The 20,255-nt window shown below is 37.9% G+C and overlaps 1 protein-coding gene across 20 annotated transcripts in view; it reads right to left on the bottom strand.

The window, feature by feature from the left end:
* Nucleotides 1-20,255, bottom strand: part of LOC114651964 (sorbin and SH3 domain-containing protein 2-like) — a 439,918-nt gene that overhangs the window by 218,343 nt on the left and 201,320 nt on the right. For 18 of the 20 annotated variants that reach the window (XM_051928410.1, XM_051928408.1, XM_051928414.1 and 15 more), the window contains 2 exons: nucleotides 11,304-11,348; nucleotides 8,184-8,279 (listed from right to left, as the gene is read on the bottom strand). In XM_051928410.1, coding sequence (XP_051784370.1) covers nucleotides 8,184-8,279; nucleotides 11,304-11,313 — 106 coding nt within the window. In that variant the 5' untranslated portion in view covers nucleotides 11,314-11,348. The remainder of the gene's footprint in view (nucleotides 1-8,183; nucleotides 8,280-11,303; nucleotides 11,349-20,255) is intronic. The other 2 variants (XM_051928411.1, XM_051928412.1) reach the window with 1 other exon arrangement.

Here is a 20,255-nt window from a genome sequence, read left to right as displayed (position 1 = left end):
ATGGCAAAAGACCATCCCTTAAACATTCCAGTTTAATAAGATGCAGACAGAGTGTTGGAGTGCCTTTTCTTGACCTTGAGTTGTATCACTGGATGTCTACACTGCGTCCTGTATGGCTCTGGTTATAACATCCTTCTCATGGCTACTTATGTAATATAATTTGGCTGCCCCTTGCCTATTGCAAGATCTACCATGAATCTTGGTATAGTTAAACACATTAAGGTTGATTTTAGGGCCAGTGCTGTCGTATTCCATTGCTTTATGGCATTGTGCTGAGAAACTCTTAGCCCCTATGATAAAATGGCACACCCATACACCCATCTTTGCAACCCTGTCCTGTCAATTGGTGACAAATAATGGTAGTACTGGCAGTACTATGAGGTCAGCCTTCTGGATGATCTGTTTGATAGTTCGGGCCTTATAGCAGTCTCTTAAGTCTCATTTTCATCTTCCTAGTTCATCATTTTTCTTTTATTTGCAACTTAGTGATTAGAGCATGTGGCATCTCTTGAGTCACTTCATCATTTATGGTTCCCTGGGTTAACCTTGCACCTTCCTCCACATGTTCTGGCATTGCCCTCCTGTTCTCTCTTTCTGATTACAGATAAGTCAGTTTCTGTCTTCCTTTCTGTCTGTAAACATCATTCCTATTCCTCAGACTCTACTTCTGTTGGACTTTCAAAGCTTTCCCTTATCTGTTACCAGTATGAACTGCTTGGCCTTGGCACTATAGTGGCTAAATTACTTCTTGCCTGTTGCTGGAAATCTCCTGAGCTTCTTTCTTTTGACAATTGGTAATCTTCCTTTTTTAATCTAATTCATTTGGAACTGTTTGCCTCTCAGACTAATGGAGCATCCTTAGAATCCATTGAGAATGGGTAAACCTCATTTTCAAACATTACAACTTTATTATTTGACACATAGGCTCATTTGGTGTTGTTCCTGATGCCTCTATATCTATATATTTTTTAATATTAGCTCTCCTGCTAGGCTCTGGGGAAGTATGTGGGGTGGCTTTGTGGGAGTGTATTGTGCGTATACAGTTTTTCCTTGTTTCTATTAACCTTCTTTATGTGTTAATTCCTTAAATCAATAAAATTTAAGGAATCAATAAAAAATGCTCACAAAAAAGGAAAGTATGAACATGACAAATATATAACATATGGTTTTAGGATATGTTCTTTCCCCTTTCTTATGCTAAAGTATGGTGTGCCTGGGCAGTTGTCCTGGAAGGGAAGGGGTCCTTTCTGGGACAGTAGTCTAGACCTTTTTGAGGCACAAGAAGAAGCCAATACATGGCAGAGGATGCCAGTCTGGAAGTGGGTATGTTGGCATCCTGGGAAGGGCTGGACTGAGGAACAAAACCCAGTTGGAAGACCAGTGTGGTGGATGGACAATGGGGGAGACAACTGGAAGGGGGCTACATGCTTCCCTGACACATTAGGTGGCAGCATCCCTGGGTGGTTCTACCAATATGGACACCCACAAGGCATACTGGGAACTGTAGTCCCATGCGGCAGCCTTGTTGAGTTCTAGGAGTCCTGTCAGAGGATGCTGTGGGGATTTGTGATCCTTGCTTTTGGGAACTTTGGCTCAATCCAAAAGTGCTACCAAGGGCTATGCCCTAGTACCAGAACTACTCCCAAGTACTTCATCCAGGCAAGTCGGATTCAGGAGAGGAGCTGGAGGAACAAATGAGAAGACAGAGAGGGTGACAGAAGAAAGAAAAAGTGTATTTGTAGTTATGCAACCTGTGAGAAGCTCTTTTTAAGGTATTGCGGTTAATAAATCTTCTGTTTGATCCTGGGTCTTGTGTCATTGTTATTGTGTATGTAGTTTGGGGTGCTGTCTGAGGTGTATTATTAAATGTTATGTGTAAAATAAAAGCAGTGCCACACTTGACTTAAATCTGCCTTGGGCAGAAGCAGGCATAGGGTGGACAGAGAGCAGGACTAGTAAGAATATATAGTGGTAACTGCAGAGCCCATCCAAGTATCAGTGCATGTAAACAAAGAGGGATGGTATATTTGCTAAAACAGTACATCACAGGTAATTACTCTCTGGGCACTGAAGTAGGTGAAAGATCACTGAGGAAAGGCAGAAGGCCAAGAGAATTGCTTGAAATGCAGAAGCTGCAGCTGTGGAACATGAGGGACCCTACTACATATCATGGCTGGGATTACTTGGTGTTCACTAGAGCAGAAACAACTTTGGGAAGCCAATGGAAATCAGGAGGATTTTGTGGATCAGAGTGTTCCTAACTGTGAAAGTGATTCTGGGGACTGCTGCTGGAAGTATCCCCTGAGAAGGGTTTAAAGACCCCTCCATATCATGGCCCTTTAAACTGGGAAGAAAGAAGATTTGAGACTGGGCTGAATCGTCATAGTGCTGGTGCACCCTCAAAGACTTGGAAAAGATTGGGAATTGTATGATAGAAAGTATTGTGAGGCTTGAATGACATTGCTTTGTGAATGGTGGGCAAGTGTGCCAGGAACCCCCATCTGATATTTAGTGGTCCTCTAGTATTAAGTATGGAGGCAGTTAGCATTTGTTGTAGTTCATTCATTTGAGATGATATTTTATGTTATCTAAGATTTTTGGTATACAGTAATCCCTCACCTATCGCGAGGGTTACGTTCCAGAGCCCCCCGCGATAGGTAAAAATCCGTGAAGTAGCGACCTATATTTATTTGATTATTTATACATATTTTAAGGCTTTATAAACCCTTCCCACACACTTATAAACCTTTCTCACTCTCTTGTTAACCTTTCCCACGCTCTTATAAACACTTCCTATGCTCTTAAACACTTTCTACATTCTTAAACACCTCAGACCAACACTGCACACTGCACGCAGCGATCAGACGTCAATTTTGGGGTGGGGGGGTATGGGGGGGGGGGGGTTGAGAGCTGAACGCACCTTCGCTCAAACCCCCCCTCCCCGGAAGCGCAGTATGCTCCTGCCACTTCGCATTGTCAAGGGGGTGGGGAGCTGAATGAACGCTAAGGAGAACTGGACTTTGTGCTGGCTTTGTGCTGCTTGACGCTCTGCGTCTCAATAATTTTAAGCCTGTACATCACCAATTTTCCTGTCTCACTGTCTTGTCTTGAATGAAGTTAAAATGTTTTATAATAGTGAGATGTTACTCATATCCTTAGCCCGACATCCACATATCATATGTGTTAACAAAGTGTGTTTTAAAAGTTTACATGTGTTTAACCCCTTCACCGCCCTCTGCCGGATATATCCGGCACCGCTGTTTTAATGCTAACGCCATACTGCCGGAATTATCCGGCACATTTGCCTGTGGTTATATGAATGCCTGGCAAGTAGTATAACTGACGGTTTGGCGTGGGTATTATTACTACGTTGTATTTCGACAAGTCTGTGGTTGTTTTGGCCGGTCATGTGACGTGATTCGCATGTAACAGCTGTGAATATGGCGAAACGTAAACTGACTTCAAGTGAGGCTTTGCAGGCGATTTTGGACAGTTCTGATCATGATTGTAGCAGTTCTGAAGAAGATTTTAGTGACAGTGATGAGCAGCAACGTGCGCTGCATGATATTGTGAATGAAGACGCATCGGATGACGGCGCTGAGTGGGTGTATCCCCAGCATCTCAGCTGGGCTGCTGCCCGTGGTGAACTACCTTTTCTGCATTCGTTTGAGGGAACGTGTGGCTTTATTGTTGATGTAAACAATTACACTGCTGAGCAGTTTTATGAGCTGTTTGTGTCACCTGATTTGATTAGACATTTTGTTCATCAGACAAATCTGTATGCAGCACAGTTTATTGAGAAAAATCCCAATTTACCTCCACATTCCCGTGTTCGTGCTTGGTTTGACACTGATGAAAACGAAATGAAAAAATTCATTGGGATTTTGATGTTGATGGGAATAATCAGAAAACCAGATATTGAGATGTACTGGTCTACAGATCCTATGTATGCAACACCTATTTTTGCAGCTGTCATGACACGTAACCGATTCTCTTTGCTGCTGAAATTCTTTCATTTGAATGACAACAGAAACGAGCCAGATAAGAAAGATCCAAACTGCGACCAATTGTTCAAGCTACGTCCTTTGATTGATCATTTATTTGAAGCATTTCAGTTGCCCTACATGCCAGGACCGTCAGTTGCAGTTGATGAAAGTTTATTGTCGTGGAAGGGCCGCTTACAGTTTCGACAGTATCTACCATTGAAAAGGGCACGGTTTGGTATCAAGATGTTTTGCTTAGCTGAGAATTCAGGTTACATTTATAGATTTCGTGTATACACTGGCAACTTGCACAACATTTAGTGGTCAATACTGCTTGAATAAATGTAAAAAATGTAAAAAAAATGTAAAAAAGTAAAAAAACAAAAATTGTTCAGATTTCGCCTGGCTTGGGGAATATTTAGGGAGTTGGCGGTTAAAGGGTTAAAGCATGTGGGATGGGTATTTTAAGGCTTAAACTATAAAAATGTTTATTTATATGGTCTTTCTATATCGCGGATTTTCTCCTGTTGCTGATGGGTCTGGAACATAACTTCCGCGATAGGCGGGCAATCACTTGTATTTAAAAACCCGCGAAGTCGTGAATCCGCGAAAAGTAAACCGCGAAGTAGCGAGGGATTACTGTACATCTGGACTTTAGCACATTGTTTTCAGAGTTGATGTGACACGTTGCCGTGCCCCCATCATAAGATGTATGTGTTTATGCTTTATTAGCTACTGTTTCGTACTGCATTTTGAAAATATTTGATTGTAAATGAATACAGCTTGTAAGTGTCCTTAAAATTAAATAACCATTCATCAGCTATACCATGTTTTGGGTAAAGGAACTGAGTATAAATGGATAGGTCTTGAAAATATTATAAGCCATGAGCTTAAATGCTGCTTAGATTTTAGCCTACCCTGAAGTTAGTGAACACCTGCTTAAAGACAATTGTTACAGTGAGTCAAATAATTTTACTACAATGAAACAAAAACTGGGCATAATACATGCAATCTGGCAACAAATGGCCTGTCAGTTATTCCTCTGTGTTACTGCATTCAAATGATATACTGTGTTCAGATTAGTTATCCTAGGTAATAGCATAAATTTATTCATACTGTCAAGTGCTTAAAATGTAATAATGAGATTTTAATGCTCACCTTAAACATAATAATCATATAAAGAATAATTTATCTCTCGTTAAACACAATAATACAAGGCTGTCTGAGGCAGCTCACTGCAGTAGTTGTTTATAAATGGATACAAGCTAAAATGACAAACCAGACAATGGTGTTGCAACAGGCAATGTGATTAAGTAGTTTTAGTGAGTGAGGATGTGACAGGTTTTTTGAGAGTGCTTGTGCATAGCTTCTGAAGATTTCTTGTTTTGTTTCCCCTTTATCCCTTTAGTCTCATCTAGCATTCAAGGCAAATTAGTTATCTGCTACATCTAAAGGAAGATCCTGTCATGTAAATGCTTTTTCTCCTCATATTCGTACATACTATTATTATCATTGGCAATCACTCATAATCGAGGGTGATTTCCTTCCAAACAAGGAATAGTCTATCTATGAATCCAAAAATGATTAATGAGACCCATCCACATAATCTGCCACAGGGGAGATCCTAGGTTGATGATTTATGCAGCTGTTGAACAGCTACACCATTCTGTGTGCCCTGCCACTGATTTTCTCTGGGGCAGTCCAGGCTTCCCATGTGTTGCATCAATGTTGAACTTCTTTATATTGGCCTTCACGATATCCTCGAAGCATTTTGTGAATTTCCCCTTGAGGATTAATAAAGTTTCTATCTATCTATCTATCTATCTATCTATCTATCTATCTATCTATCTATCTATCTATCTATCTATCTATCTATCTATCTATCTATCTATCTATCTATCTATCTACCTACCTACCTACCTACCTACCTACCTACCTACCTACCTACCTACCTACCTACCTACCTACCTACCTATCTTTTCTCTGTCCACCTATGGCATACTGTATGTGTCCTGCCTGAGTTGAAAGAAGAAAATCTCTATCTTGGGAATTTAGTACACAGCATTTATTTGAGATGTGTAGCCCAACAAAAGTGACGACCAATAGCTACTGTCTTGATGCTCTCAGCATGGAATTCAGAGAATAAACAGTTGTTGATGAACAAAACTGAAATTATCTTTCACAGGCAACATAGATGGCACCTTGCCAGATAGTCTTGAAGTTCCTCTCATAACTTGTCTATGTTTGACCTATATATGCTAATGTGGTAATACCAACTCTGCTTCAATTTTGATGTCACGGTCCTCAAAGTTCCCATTCCTCAGGTGACCAGAAGCCCAACATTTTCTAAAGTTTCACCATGGCACTGAATTGTTGGAGTCTGAAGCTTGTTAGTGGATGATCTTCATGATTTGAGTGTTAAATGAAATTCACATTTTCTCTTATATTCACTGTATTGGTGAAGATATCAACAAGTGGCTAATAATTTCTCTTCTGAGTGAGCACACACAACAGTATATCTAGTATACTGAAGTTTCACAATTGAAGTCAAGGTGTTTTTTTTTTTAAGATTGATGCCTGTTAAATGGTTTACTATCCATTCAGTAAACTGGCACAACTCTAAGTACTAATAAATCATTGAAGTGCTGTAGTGTCCAGGATGATTATGCAATCTGGTTTAATTCATAGATCATAGATACCTACCTCATACCTATGTTGAGAAACATATCACATATCATCATTAAGCAGGTGAAGAATGGTGATAAATTTGGGTGGGCATCCATATTTAAGAAGGATCCACAGTGTGATTCATTTGACAGAATCAAAGACTTTTTATGAGGTCAAAGAAGGCCATGTAAAAGGGTCTCTTCAACTTGACAACTAGTAAAGACCATGTTAATTGTGCCTCTTGATTGGCTGAAATCCACTCTGGAATTCTGGGTGGAGGTTTTCAGAGAGTAAGAGAAATGGCTTAGGAGGATTAATTAAATCTATGACGTGCAGTACTGTGATTTCTCCATACATATATTGTTTTCTGTAACACAACCATAGAGTGTTGAAGTCTAAATCAGAAGCCCTGGGCAAAACACAGGAGCCTACTTTTTGGTCCATCATACACATTGCTGCACTTATCCATACTCATTCACACAAGGACATTTTAGAAATACTAATCATGACTTTATATAGAGAATACGGCTAGGCCCTGGAACTGAGAAGCAAAAGTGCTAAGTGATGCTTCAAAATCTTTCTTTAGGAAAAGCTGAAACATTCACGTCAAATGCTTATGTTATGTGATAATACATTGGAATGTTCAGGATATTAAGAGAAGCTAAATGTTTTATGGAACAACTTTCATTCATTTTTCAACCCTGCTTACTCAAACCTGAGTGGTGGGGTACTCAAACCCAACTAAGCAGATAGGAACCAACTCTGGATGAGATGCAAGTCTATGGCATGCAACATTCATTAACACAATAGGCAAAACAAGAGTCCCTAATCAACGTAACCTTCATTTTTGGGGTATTTAGGATTTAATCAGATAAAGCACATGAAGACATTGGTATGATGTGCATACTCCACAATGACAGTTCCTGACTGAACCCAGTCACTGAATCAAAATGTTATATCAAACATTAAAAATGCGCCTTAGAGATTCAAAATGTAGCTTTATTTAAAGGCAAAATAACTTCACCCATTAAACAGGGAATTTAGACCCATGCCTGGAATCCACCAAAAGATCAGATAACATGCCAAAGATGTCAGAGAAGATGGAGGCAAAAGAAAACTCCGGTCTGTATTCATTGTTTGTGAATTGTGACTGCATTTTTAAGGATGTGAATCAGAAATTCACAATAATCAAAATCCATGCAAATTAAAATGAGCTAGTAAAGTCCAAAACCTGACTTTAATGTAAGGTTTAAAAATAATAAAAAATGTTCAGAACCTATGAACAATAAAAAGACATGGCATTGTCTAATGCAACAACATATATAACATACATATGGTAAAGTCAATCTGATGTAAAAAACTCTTCACCTTCAATCATTTGAGCAGTCCTATTACCCACTGTTTTATTCTGTTACAACAAGAAAGTTTGTTCTTTTTTAAATATTAAACAACATCACCACCTTAGTACTAGAACATTTGAAGGGCATGCCAAAAAAAAAACATACTGCATGCAAAGGTGTGCGGAATTAATACCTGCGGCCATATACAGATTTGGCGAACTCTGGATTCTCTTCATTGCTGTTAATGTGACAGACAAGGCAGCACGTTTGCGGGCACATCCACCGCTATCTGGAAAGCGCAGCACCACAAAGACACATGCCCAGTACATAGGAGGTAAGCACATGCATCATTAGGTAGACATTGTTAACAATAAGGATACTCATTCTCTGTTTATCAATATAAATAAGAAAACACATGCAAGAAAAACTCATTTGCGCATGAGATCGGACTTTAATGCATGCAAAGCATATTTAATTAGACTTAAAAGGGTGAATTGCTGAAGCTGAGGCAGAATGAAGTGCTGTTATTCCATTTGATTGGGATAACTGTATAATATTATGGTACTTATTTCTATTAGTACTGCCCATGGATTATAGGAAGTAATAATAGAAAGATATGACAGCCAAAATATAAGGGAAATCTCTTTAGTGGAAGTAATGACATTGGTGGCAAGCAGCTCAAAATGCATTAGTAGTGCTGTTGGGCAAAGCAACAGGAGAGACAATGTAGAATCAGCACATTTAAACTCTTCATAAAAATAAAATAAAATAAAATAACATAATTTGCACCCCGTGACCCTGTAGTTAGGATATAGCGGGTTGGATAATGGATGGATGGATGGAACATAATTTGCATGTTCTCCCCATGTCTGCGTGGGTTTCCTCCGGGTGCTCCGGTTTCCTCCCACAGTCCAAAGACATTAAGGTTAGGTGGACTGGCGATCCTAAATTGTCCCTAGTGTGTGCTTGGTGTGTGTGTGTGTGTGCCCGGCACCCTGCCCGGGGTTTGTGTCCTGCCTTGTGCCCTGTGCTGGCTGGGATTGGCTCCAGCAGACCCCCGTGACCCTGTAGTTAGGATATAGCGGGTTGGATAATGGATGGATGGAAAATAACATAATCACTCTATATTTAACTACAGGGTCAAAACTCGTTTCGCTTGGCCAACATAGAAACATTTTGAAACATTTTGAAAGTTCATCAATCAATCACAGAAGAATGTCGCAATGCAGGACACATAGGCTTGGAACCAGGATACCATTTTGGATCCAGCCCATGATTTAATTACAAAGTTTTTAATATTAGAGTTTAATTGAACTTGCTCATATGAATGATATTTGGTCCTATTTTGTTTCCATAAACAATATTTAAAAATAAAAAGTGCAGCATGACCAGCTATCATAAAGTGTCCACATTTATTAGGATTAAGGATGTAAACCTAGGGGCAGTATATTAATGGCTCTGGAAACGTCAGATTCCTAGGATTACTAAGACATAAGTAGAATAACCAAAGTAAAATGAAAGAAAATTTACTTCATATAGCTTCTTCACTGTGCTGAGTGTGCCAAAGTGACAAAAAAGCATGGGAATAGGAGTTGAAACTGAGGTTCTTCACGAGTGACAGCTTGATACAATTATGTCTTAGTGTTAGACACAACCATAAACTATACAGCAGTTCCCTGTGGTTTAACCATTAAAGATGGCCATCTATTTAACAAATGAGATAGGTCAACGTGAAACCATAAGCACTAAAAAGGCGTATTTGACGAAATTATGGAAAACACCCAAGGCAGGCCAATATTTTCTTTCTTTCTTTCTTTCTTTCTTTCTTTCTTTCTTTCTTTCTTTCTTTCTTTCTTTCTTTCTTTCTTTCTTTCTTTCTTTCTTTCTTTCTTTCTTTCTCCTCCATATTCACCCACATTCACACACATTCTGATATTCTGTCAACTAAAAGCAGGCACATAATCTTAGCTGCATGACTTTGGGATATGCAAGGAAATACATGCAGATATGGGAAGAATGTGCACACTCCACAAAAATAGTGACCTGGCCAGCAATTGAACCCTCAGCTTTGGAGATGTGTGGCAAGCATTAAACCACTTTGCCACTTACAATGGCACCAAGATGATTTGAGCATTAAATGAGGACATAACAAGCAAAATCACAAAATTGCAGACCGATGAATAGATGATGACTAGGCACCCTCTATAAAATGAAAAGAATTACAACTGCAACTGGGGGAACCAGAACTATGGAAACCAGTCTGTGTGCCCCCTGCTGAAACTTTTACTTTTGAGTAATAAAAGACCTCCTTCAAAAATATACCACATTTCGAGTTTCATGACCTTTTTTACATGTCAGTTTGTGTCAAGATTTAAAACATACTGTATTTACAGTACATTACATTGAATACTACATAATAGAAAATAAGTCATCATCAGTGGTGTACTGCATGCAAAAAAGGAAAATTAAAGTGAGAAAGTTCTAGTCATTCATGCCACTGGTGTGATCTGAAAATACAGTAAAATGTTCTGTTTCAATAAATACTGTAGGTAAGGAAATTAAAACAGTCAGCTTGTTAACTTACAAGTCTTCTAACCAGTCACATCCTGTCTCATTTGCAGATAAAAACAAACAAAAAACAAAAAAAAGATCCGTGGACAATTTATATAAATGAATAATTAATGAGTATGTCTCTAAATTGAGACACAGTTTGTGCAGTTATATTTAGTAAGTGTATCTTAAATGTGTTCTTTTTAAACAAATTTAGCTAATAGCATTTTGGAAACATTTGAAATTACATCACTGCTTCTAAGGATTCAAAACCGACATGGAATCATAGTGGATCTTCTATATTGCAGTTCAGCAAGTCACACTCTGAAGACCTGCTGAAAAGATGAGGGCTTACACAAGCTGCTGCTCTACTTCCAAAAGAGAAATTTCCCATAATATTAGTTCAATCATGAATATATTTTCTTGTTACTTTATAATCGCATTTGATAATATAAAGAATACAGTACTATGTTATGCAAAATTGACTATGACTTATACTTTTGCAGGCAAATGAAATACAGTGTACTAGTCTAAGGGCAGGGTTAGTGATACACACAACTGTCACCACCAGGGGGTGCCAACTGAATGTTGTGGCCTGAAGCTGTTTTCTTATATGCTAAATGAGCATCTGCTGCTTTAATATAAAGTTATGATAGATAGATAGATAGATAGATAGATAGATAGATAGATAGATAGATAGATAGATAGATAGATAGATAGATAGATAGATAGGCACTGTATAAAATAGGCAGATAGATCTTACCTGTATTCATAATGAAGATTGTGTTTGCCTCTTTGAAGGATTACCCTGAAAATAAATAACAGATGATGTGCTATTAGCTCCAACTGTGGATTTTCCTGTAGTTCTTCATGTCACATATAATAGATCAATCTATCTTTTCTTTGTAACTATTTTTTTTATCATGTGTCACTTTACAAAGCAATTCAAAATGAACTTGAAAACAATACTTACTGCATACCAGAATAATAAAAGAGTTAATGTTAAGACAAATTATTACAATTCTGATAGTGACATCATTTAAAAAGTGTAGTATTTAGAAAGATGTTGCAAAATATGTCCAATGTGAAACATTCATAAAACAAGAATAACAATAAAACCTAGGCCTTCCTGCCTATCATTGAATTCAGACATGTAGCCATTGTTTAAGTAAAGCTGCCTTCTCATATGCTTTTTTAAAATTTACTCATGTCACTCCTGGGCAACACACACCAGGACGTGGTACACGCCTGGTAAAGGGCATAAATCTGGGAGCAGTGTCTAATCCATTACCTTTCCTGTATGGCTAAGCAGAATGAGTTTTGACACTGTAGTTAAATATAGAATGATCAGCAGACTCTGTGTTTCATGGCTGTTAAATAACAATGAAAATGCATTTTAAAAGAATATTTTATTTTAGAATGTGTCTATTGATTAAATTAGATTGGGGTATACATAAAATATATACAGTGCTACAAAAACTAAATGATTGCAGCACTAGCAAGAAAAATCAAATTACCTCATTTGTTACAATGGATGTGTAAGAAAATCTGTAAAATGGTTATTTAGATGAAGACTACACAAGATATACTGTACCTCAACAATATGAGAGAACTGGCATATACAGTACATACAACATGATGGGGAGGTAGTAGTTTCACTTTTACAGGAACACACTCAAGGACGTCAGTGGAAATTGAGGGGAAGTGCATTGAAAACAGAAGTGAGGCAGTACTTCTTTACGCAAAGAGTTGTGGGACTCTGGAACAAACTACTGAGTCATGTAGTTGAAGCAGAAAATCTGACAACCTTTAAAAAAAAACTAGATGAGATACTGAGACAGCTTAGCTGTTAGCTAAACAAAAAGGCTTGATGGACTGAATGGTCTCCTCTTGTTTGTCAATGTTCGTATGTTCTAAGAAAATACACTTTTTAATAATCATAAATGAATCGCTACGATGCAGAGTCTGTGGAGAGCATCTGCAAGGCTCACCTCTCACATTCATAAAAGAATAAATAAGTGGTTGTTTATCTACTGAAATGTAAGAAGTCTTTTCATGGCTGTGTTTCTTCTGTCTTTTCAGATCCTTATAGAAAGGGGCTTTTACTCATCGTACTGTAGGAGAGCAGGTCTGATGGCATGATCTTTGAATTTTACTGAGTGTGGCATAACAAGAGCAGAGCCAACATGCCCCAGAAGAATTAGCAACCTTTTTTGTACACTTTTGGGGGTACTAAGGTCCAGCTAAATGTAATTTACAAAGTCTGGAATTTGAAAGTACTTAAAAAGTTACCACTCCTTACCAGTAGCCCATTGATCTTAGAAGAAGGAAAAAGGCAAAGGGCAAAGGATAATCTGACAGGAAGATACTGAAGCCAGAGACCGAGAGGTAAGATGAAATGAGAGGGATTTTTTCTGAATTTGCTGTTCCAGGAGGTGTTTTAGAGATGGAAAATTGAGTGCTCAATGCTACCAGTTAGAACCAGCATTAGGCGAGATTATGGAGCATCTAGAATTTACTTTCTATTTTTTTTCTGTCTACTTTAATATAGTATTTTATCTATGTCATGTGAAAAAATATATGAGAGCTACTAAATGCCTTAACTGGAAAATGACAGAGAAAATAGGGGAATCCTTAACTTTCAGAATAAACACTGGCTGCCCTCAACTCTGAACTAGAGAAACAGATTATTAAAACAGATAGATAGATGGACTTATGAATAACTGCAATTTGTCAAAATTAAAAAGAGATCATTCATGCAAATTTTTTTCATCAGGAATCACTTCTCTTGCCGTATAATATTTCTAGTGAGAAAGTTTTTCAGATAGATTGCTTAATGAAATAATAGTATAAAGCTGAGAATAAAAAAGTCTGAATTAGCATAAACTGCCCTAAATTGGGGTGTCCATAAGACATGTAACAATTTACTTCATGAGGTAGAAGTACATCAAAAACAAGAATAGTTGTGTCAAATATTTGAAATATTAAAATGTGTGCTTTAATTTAAATGTTTAAAGTTTAACTACTCTAAACTGTAACAGAAATTTGTAATTGAATACATTCTATTGGAACTGAGTAAGGCTGCAGAGAGTCACATTCACGCTCTACACCTTCACTCCATGGCATTTTTTCATCTAGTCTCTTTAATACTTCAAGCAGAAATGTCCACCTTTGGGCAAAGACACTTGGCCCCTAACTATTGGTATACTTTAGTGAAATAAAAATACTAGTTTAATTAATTAAAGAAAACGTACAATAATATGTCTGACAGATGAAAGGAGACCTTTCATTCCATTAAGCTAATCTGGTAAACTAATAGTTACATTGTCTCTGTTTCTCATTCATATACTTTTAAAACTACATGACTTGGTCACTTGTTACAGATTCCCATGGCTTACTTTGTGAAGAAGTCCTTTTTGCCTTCTATCCTAAATGCACTTAATTTGGATCTGATCTGATTCCCACTTTAACACACAGAATTTTGCTGGGAACAATTTTGTCAATGTCCTTGAGATTTTTGAACACCTAAATAAAGTCTCCTTCTTATAACTAAAGAGGTTGATTTTTTGAGCCTATTGGAAAAGGGAAGACCCCTTAGTCCAAAGATTCATTTGGTTGGTCTACTTTACCCAAATTCTAGATGCTTTGTATTTTTGTAGCATTGTGACCGGAAGTTCAAACATTGATACTTTAGCTTCTAGGGTACAGAAAGGCCTTCTGTGCACCCTTAAACCCAAATAAGGCATTTACTTAACATAAGGTACACTAAAAAGTTAAAAGGCGAAAAAAAAAAATAAAAAACAAGCAACACAAAACACATGAAAGTTGTGCACAGATATAAGGTAATTTGCCAACATTCCCTTCTATAAGGGGGAGTAGCTGATCTGTTTCTCCTTTTGCACTTCCAGTTTCTTGGGTCCCATTTGTTCTCTTACTATTAGAATGCAGCCATTTTTCTTCTCTGTCCTCTTATTGCGCTCTTGGAGGAAGTAGTCACTTTAAACTCATCTGGAGTATACCTCCTGAGCTGGGAGAAGTCATGCAAACTACTGGAGGTCCCTGGACAGACTAGCCTCTGGATATTTCTGGTAACCATACTGTATACACCTGAAAATCAGAAAAAAACAGGCACTACCCTGTTGCTGCTTCTTGGCCTGCAACACATGGTCTTACAATTATCGTCTCTCTCATAGCAAATCTTTTCTAAATCACCAACTTATGGATTCATTAGCTATAGCAGTAGAAAGGAATCTTCCTTTCGTGGCCTGATCACCTCACTGAAGTCACCCAATAGGTATCAATATAAAAAATATACCAGCTGGCACATAAAAAGTACCCAGCAAATTATGGCGTACACACTGACCTATGTGACATACCCTTCTGTTGTGTTAATTACCACTTCGACTTATGAAGACAACCTTTGTAGTATGGACTTTAGGATTCTTTGGTTTCAGTCCATTGCTCAGAGAACCAGTAGTGTGCCCCTTTATCAACAATTTGCAGAAGCAGTTACAACTGACTTTCACTCTGTGAATCCGTTACATGTCAACTTGAAAGAGCCAGTGCAAACATATAGCACCACTCCAGCAAGCACAAAGATGGCAGAACAAATACAAAAAAACATGTGCATCGGGACTTACCAGTAGCTTCACCTGACTAACTTTTGTGTGCTAACTATATATATATATATATATATATATATATATATATATATATACACTAGCAAAGTACCCACGCTTCGCAGCGGAGAAGTAGTGTGTTAAAAAAGTTATGAAAAAGAAAAGGAAACATTTTAAAAATAACATAAAATGAATGTAATTGTCGTAGGCTTATTTTAGTATCGAGAGTGAATTTGATGATTGTAACGAAAAGGTGGGAGTCACCAGCAGGAAGACGTGAAGCAAGGCCAACAATGACAGGTTTGAAGCGGTGGAGTAAATGAAAAGGCAGAAGTCACCAGCAGGAAGACAATAACAGGCTTGAAGAGGTGGAGGAAAGAAGAAGGGAGAAGTGAGCACGACAAACAGCTGAGGAAAGTAAGGAAGCGAGTGAGGAGGCACATGAGCATGGGATGTCGTTAATGTATTATAGGCAGGGAGCCAACCACGTGGTAGGTGCGCAGTCAACAGCCATGCGGAAAAAGGAAGGGGGACCGGGAGTGGCCCTTGTGCGTCTCTGTCGTGAAATAAATCGCCTGTTAACGGAAATAAGGAATGAAACCACCAAAAGGAGAGATCAGTTCCAAAAGTTCCTTATGGCATAATGGTGAGAACCACCAAAAAAGAAGATGTTATTTTCAAAAGTTCATTATGGGGTACAGCGCAAAATGAAACATACTTAATGTTTGTAAGTACAGTGTAAAGGATGAGCATGGGAGATTTGGGCTTCCTACGTATATTGGAAGTCGCAGAAATAGTGAGGAGGGGTTTCCCCTATCTATGTATACAGTTTAGGGGGTATACCCGTTCCCACCCCTTGGGTGTTGCAATAGGACATGAAACATACCTAACTTTTGTAAGTACACTGCAAGGAATGAGTATGCGAAATTTCAGCTTCCCACCTATATGGAAAGTGGGAGAATTAGTTATGAGTCAGTGAGGGCTTTGTCTTTTATATGTATAGATACACATACACATATATACTAGCTGCGTGTGATCTTCGGAACAAAAAATAACCCGAAGACTGCCTAGCAGTTTTACTATATTCCGCTAATCTTTAAGAATTACCCAGTGCAGAGGACATGGATCCACCTTGTGCTTGCTGCCCCACTGGCTTTTGTAAGAAGACACTGGAGATACCATACCTTAGCTGTATCGCTGTCCTGTTAATCTTTGTCTCAAGAAAATACCTCCATATAAACAATGTTTTTAGTGAAAAAGTCAAGCCTTGCCCACTGTTGCTGAGGTGTTTTTTTTGCATGTTGTTGAGCTGTGGCGTTTGCTTCCTATTGACGTGTCTGTTCATCTGTCTCATTAACACAACGTCACTGTTGTGCAGTGACATTTGTAGTGAGGTGCATGCAAGTGCTGAAAAAATGTAAAAGTGCATGCATGCACCATCTAGTGGCTGTGGTTGAGCGTCAGCTGCTCCATACACACACACACACACACACACACACACACACACAGAGGTCTTTTTGTTTAAATATGTCTAAAATACATCAGGAAATCAACAAACTTGGTGACCTCTGTGAAAGATTTCACACCAAATAAAGTCCATTGAAAACAGCAAACTTGTGTCCAAGCTTGGGGTGCTACACCACCCCCTGGTGACCATACCACTAAATACTATATAAAAAAGGACAGTTGAGCTTTGTTTGGCAATTAAAGTGATACTAAATTTACAAATTGTTACCATCGCTTCCAAAGACCAGGTATAATATTGCAGTTCAGGTATGATAAATAGCATGACCTACTTATGGCAACCCATAGTTACTTCACAGGGTAAAGCCACTCAGATCAAATTCAAATATAATTAAATTGTTACCACTAAACAGAAATAGGTGTTACACAATGGAAAATATATGCCAAGCCTTATAAAGATAGTTGAAACACAGCCAAATTAAATCTCAAAATTAGTTCCTGGTGAGAATCTGTAGCTCTGGTTTATAAGGATTTTATTGCTCCGTTATCTAAGTCCATATGGAGTTGGTAAACAAAAATTCTCAACTTATTTTCCACATGTGCTATATAGTAGTAGGGACTCAGTACAGTTCACCTGACATGCAAAAGAATAAAAATTATTTGATCATTGTAAAGCAAGCAAGAATGCAATACAGTCGATTCCTGTTAATCGGACCACATCGGGACGCGATCATTTTGGTCCTAACCGGCTGGTCCGATTACACGAACATGCCCTATATATGTGCAACCAAGACGGGACGTGCTATAAGTAACAAGTAAAATGTCATTATGACTTTTATTGTGCTGCACATGCGTATGGCGAACGTACAAACAAGAACTACGTACATGTACATGTACGGTTGCTTACAACTTTGTTTATTGAAAAGGAAATCTACAAATTCTTCGAAACGATCTACACGACACTCAGCATGCGAAGCACAATAAAAAAGGTTACATTACCAAATTCCAGTCAACGTTTGAAGAACTTGTCTAGTGTGATCTGACGCATTCTGTTGACGCACTACACTTGACCTTTAATAAAAGCATAAATTCTCCTGGGGAGCCCAGGGATCCTCCCGATGTCACTGACCTGCTTTACATCCACTTTCCACGGGCGACTTGTGGCTTCTTTTTCTTATTCTCTGTCACGTTCTTTGGTCCGATTAAACTGATTTTTGGTCCAAATAAGTGAACAATATTAGGCTTATGTAATACGATCTGTTTCGGTTCTTTAGGATTCGGTCCGAATAAGCAGCTGGTCCAATTAACCGGTGGTCCAATTAACCTGAATCGATTGTATAAATTGATAAAAGATAACATTATGCAATAGAAATGAGATTACAAAAAGACATGGAAATAAACAGATTACAAAAGTTCCGGGGCCTCATGTATAAAACATACATACACTCAGAAATGTGTGCTATTTCTTATGCAAAAGTCAGGATTTATGAAACATGAACTTGGTATGAAAATTCTCTTAACATTACACAAAACTTCAAAAAAGTCCTAGACTCATCTTATTTCATTGCGTATTTCACTGCCGCGTCTTGAACTACTTATATCACAGTTAAGTGACATGTTCTCTCAATACACCTCTCTTTAATGATGCTAATAATGCAGAATTAATACACTTAATGTTAATTGGTTTAGTGTGTAGCCTACCTATTTTATCTATAAAAAAGAATGTGCTGTACTGACATGTGGAAATGGCAGTGTTACCAAGAAGCCATCCATCATACACACAGCAGGACCCTGAAGTCTGGTTCCTCCACTACTGTTTGATTAAATAAAGAAATTGTGGGCTCAGCCAAGCCACCTAACAACAACGTTTGTCAGACACATTTGAGCATTATATGTTAGTGGTATACTTATTTCTTGAAAGTGCTTTCTGTTTTCTAAACCAAATTCATTCTATGATGGTGCCTTTATCTCAACATAAGTGCAATCAATTGTACCAATTACATTAGAAAAATCAACAAATCGCTGCAAATTGCCTTTAGAGCTCAACTTGCTCAACTTGATGATAAGAAAATTGGATGTATCTGGGTAGCATCCTAATTACACAATCCCATATAGATGGCATGACACGGCTCAGGATGACTGTGAGATTCCTGACTTGTCAGCCTGTTCATGCTGAAAAGCTGCCATGGCCAAATACGGCTTTAGGAAGTCAAAATAAGCTTATAAGCCAGTCATCATCATGAACCAAAAAAATGTGTCAAAAAGGTAGATTTTGGAGTGTTTGGACTCATATAGCACATTGCTGTATAGCCCGACAAAGGTCTAACACATTGTTATGGCTTGTGCAGTATTGCACAACATAGCGCTAAAGATGTCACTCAGGACAATTCAAACATTTTGATGTTCTACTGTAGAATGTAAAGAGACCTGTATGTATTGCACATTGACATTTTCTTGGCAAAATTGTTTTTTTTTTTTTTACAAGTTTAATGAAAATGTTCTTAATATCTCGCAGTTCAGTATATTCTGGGTCAATTCACATATTGTTACATTTTCTATCTACAGCATCTTGTCAGTTAACTCACATTGCGTGGGTCCCACAGCACTGATGGAAGTCTGGAAACTGCACAATGGCACATTGCTACTATCTCTCCACTTAGCTGCTCCCACTCTTGCTTTTTTCATTTATTTGCGACTTCCACAGAAAGACTAGCAAAAAGAATGCTTTTATGGTTCTCCACTTCAGTCTGTAATACCTCAAGTTCTCAATCACTGAAGCTTCATTTTCTGTGTTCTCCCATGGTTAGTAAAGACGTCACTCAGGAACATGGTCAAATATATATGGTGATTAGATCATGAATATTCAAAAAGGGGTTGTTAAGCTATATGTGGTTACTGGCAGGAAGTGATAGAGAGTGTATAAAAGCATGTGCACAAGTGCATAATTTTAGTTGATTTGAGATTTATAAAGGAACTTGGTGTGGCACGGACTGAGCCATTTTTGCCTTTCGAGCATAAGCAAAATATTAATATAGAATAAATGCAATGTTTTATACATGTGATCCTAAATATAGAATTAGAAAAAAAATGCTAAAAGAAGATGATTGCCAGTATAAGTTAATATCATAGCAAATATAACTATGGAGAATATAACCAAAGACGCTGTCGAACAATGGCAGATGTAAAATTAAAGAGGGAAATCATCACATTTTAGCCATAATATAAACACCCCACCTCTTCAAGAGTTCCACAGTGTAACAAACACAAAGATGAATACACAGTGCATTCACTGAGTGTTAAACAGCAAATCTTGGGATTACAAGATGATAAGCATCTGTTGTGTCTACAAAAAGAGCAGAAAATTCAGGTATTTTAGATTATTGGTTTCTTTTTAAGTTTACATTATTGACTGTGTGAGCTTCATTAATTAATACTAATTTCTGTCAATCTTACATTTTTTTTGAAAAAAAAATTGATCACCAAAGAAGACAATGTGGGCTGTTAATTATTAGACACAAATTTGGGAGGTGACTATTATCCAGACAGAAAGCCAGTGTGCCCGAGACACTTGTAATTGCTCAGTTTAGTAGGAATTGGACTCAGAAAGCATCTTTTTAAAACTGCTGAATGTT

The sequence above is a fragment of the Erpetoichthys calabaricus genome, chromosome 5, assembly GCF_900747795.2.
Source record: "Erpetoichthys calabaricus chromosome 5, fErpCal1.3, whole genome shotgun sequence".
Classification (NCBI taxonomy): Eukaryota; Metazoa; Chordata; class Cladistia; order Polypteriformes; family Polypteridae; genus Erpetoichthys; species Erpetoichthys calabaricus.
Note: the sequence above shows the minus strand (reverse complement) of the source record. Positions and strands in the feature narration are given on the sequence as shown.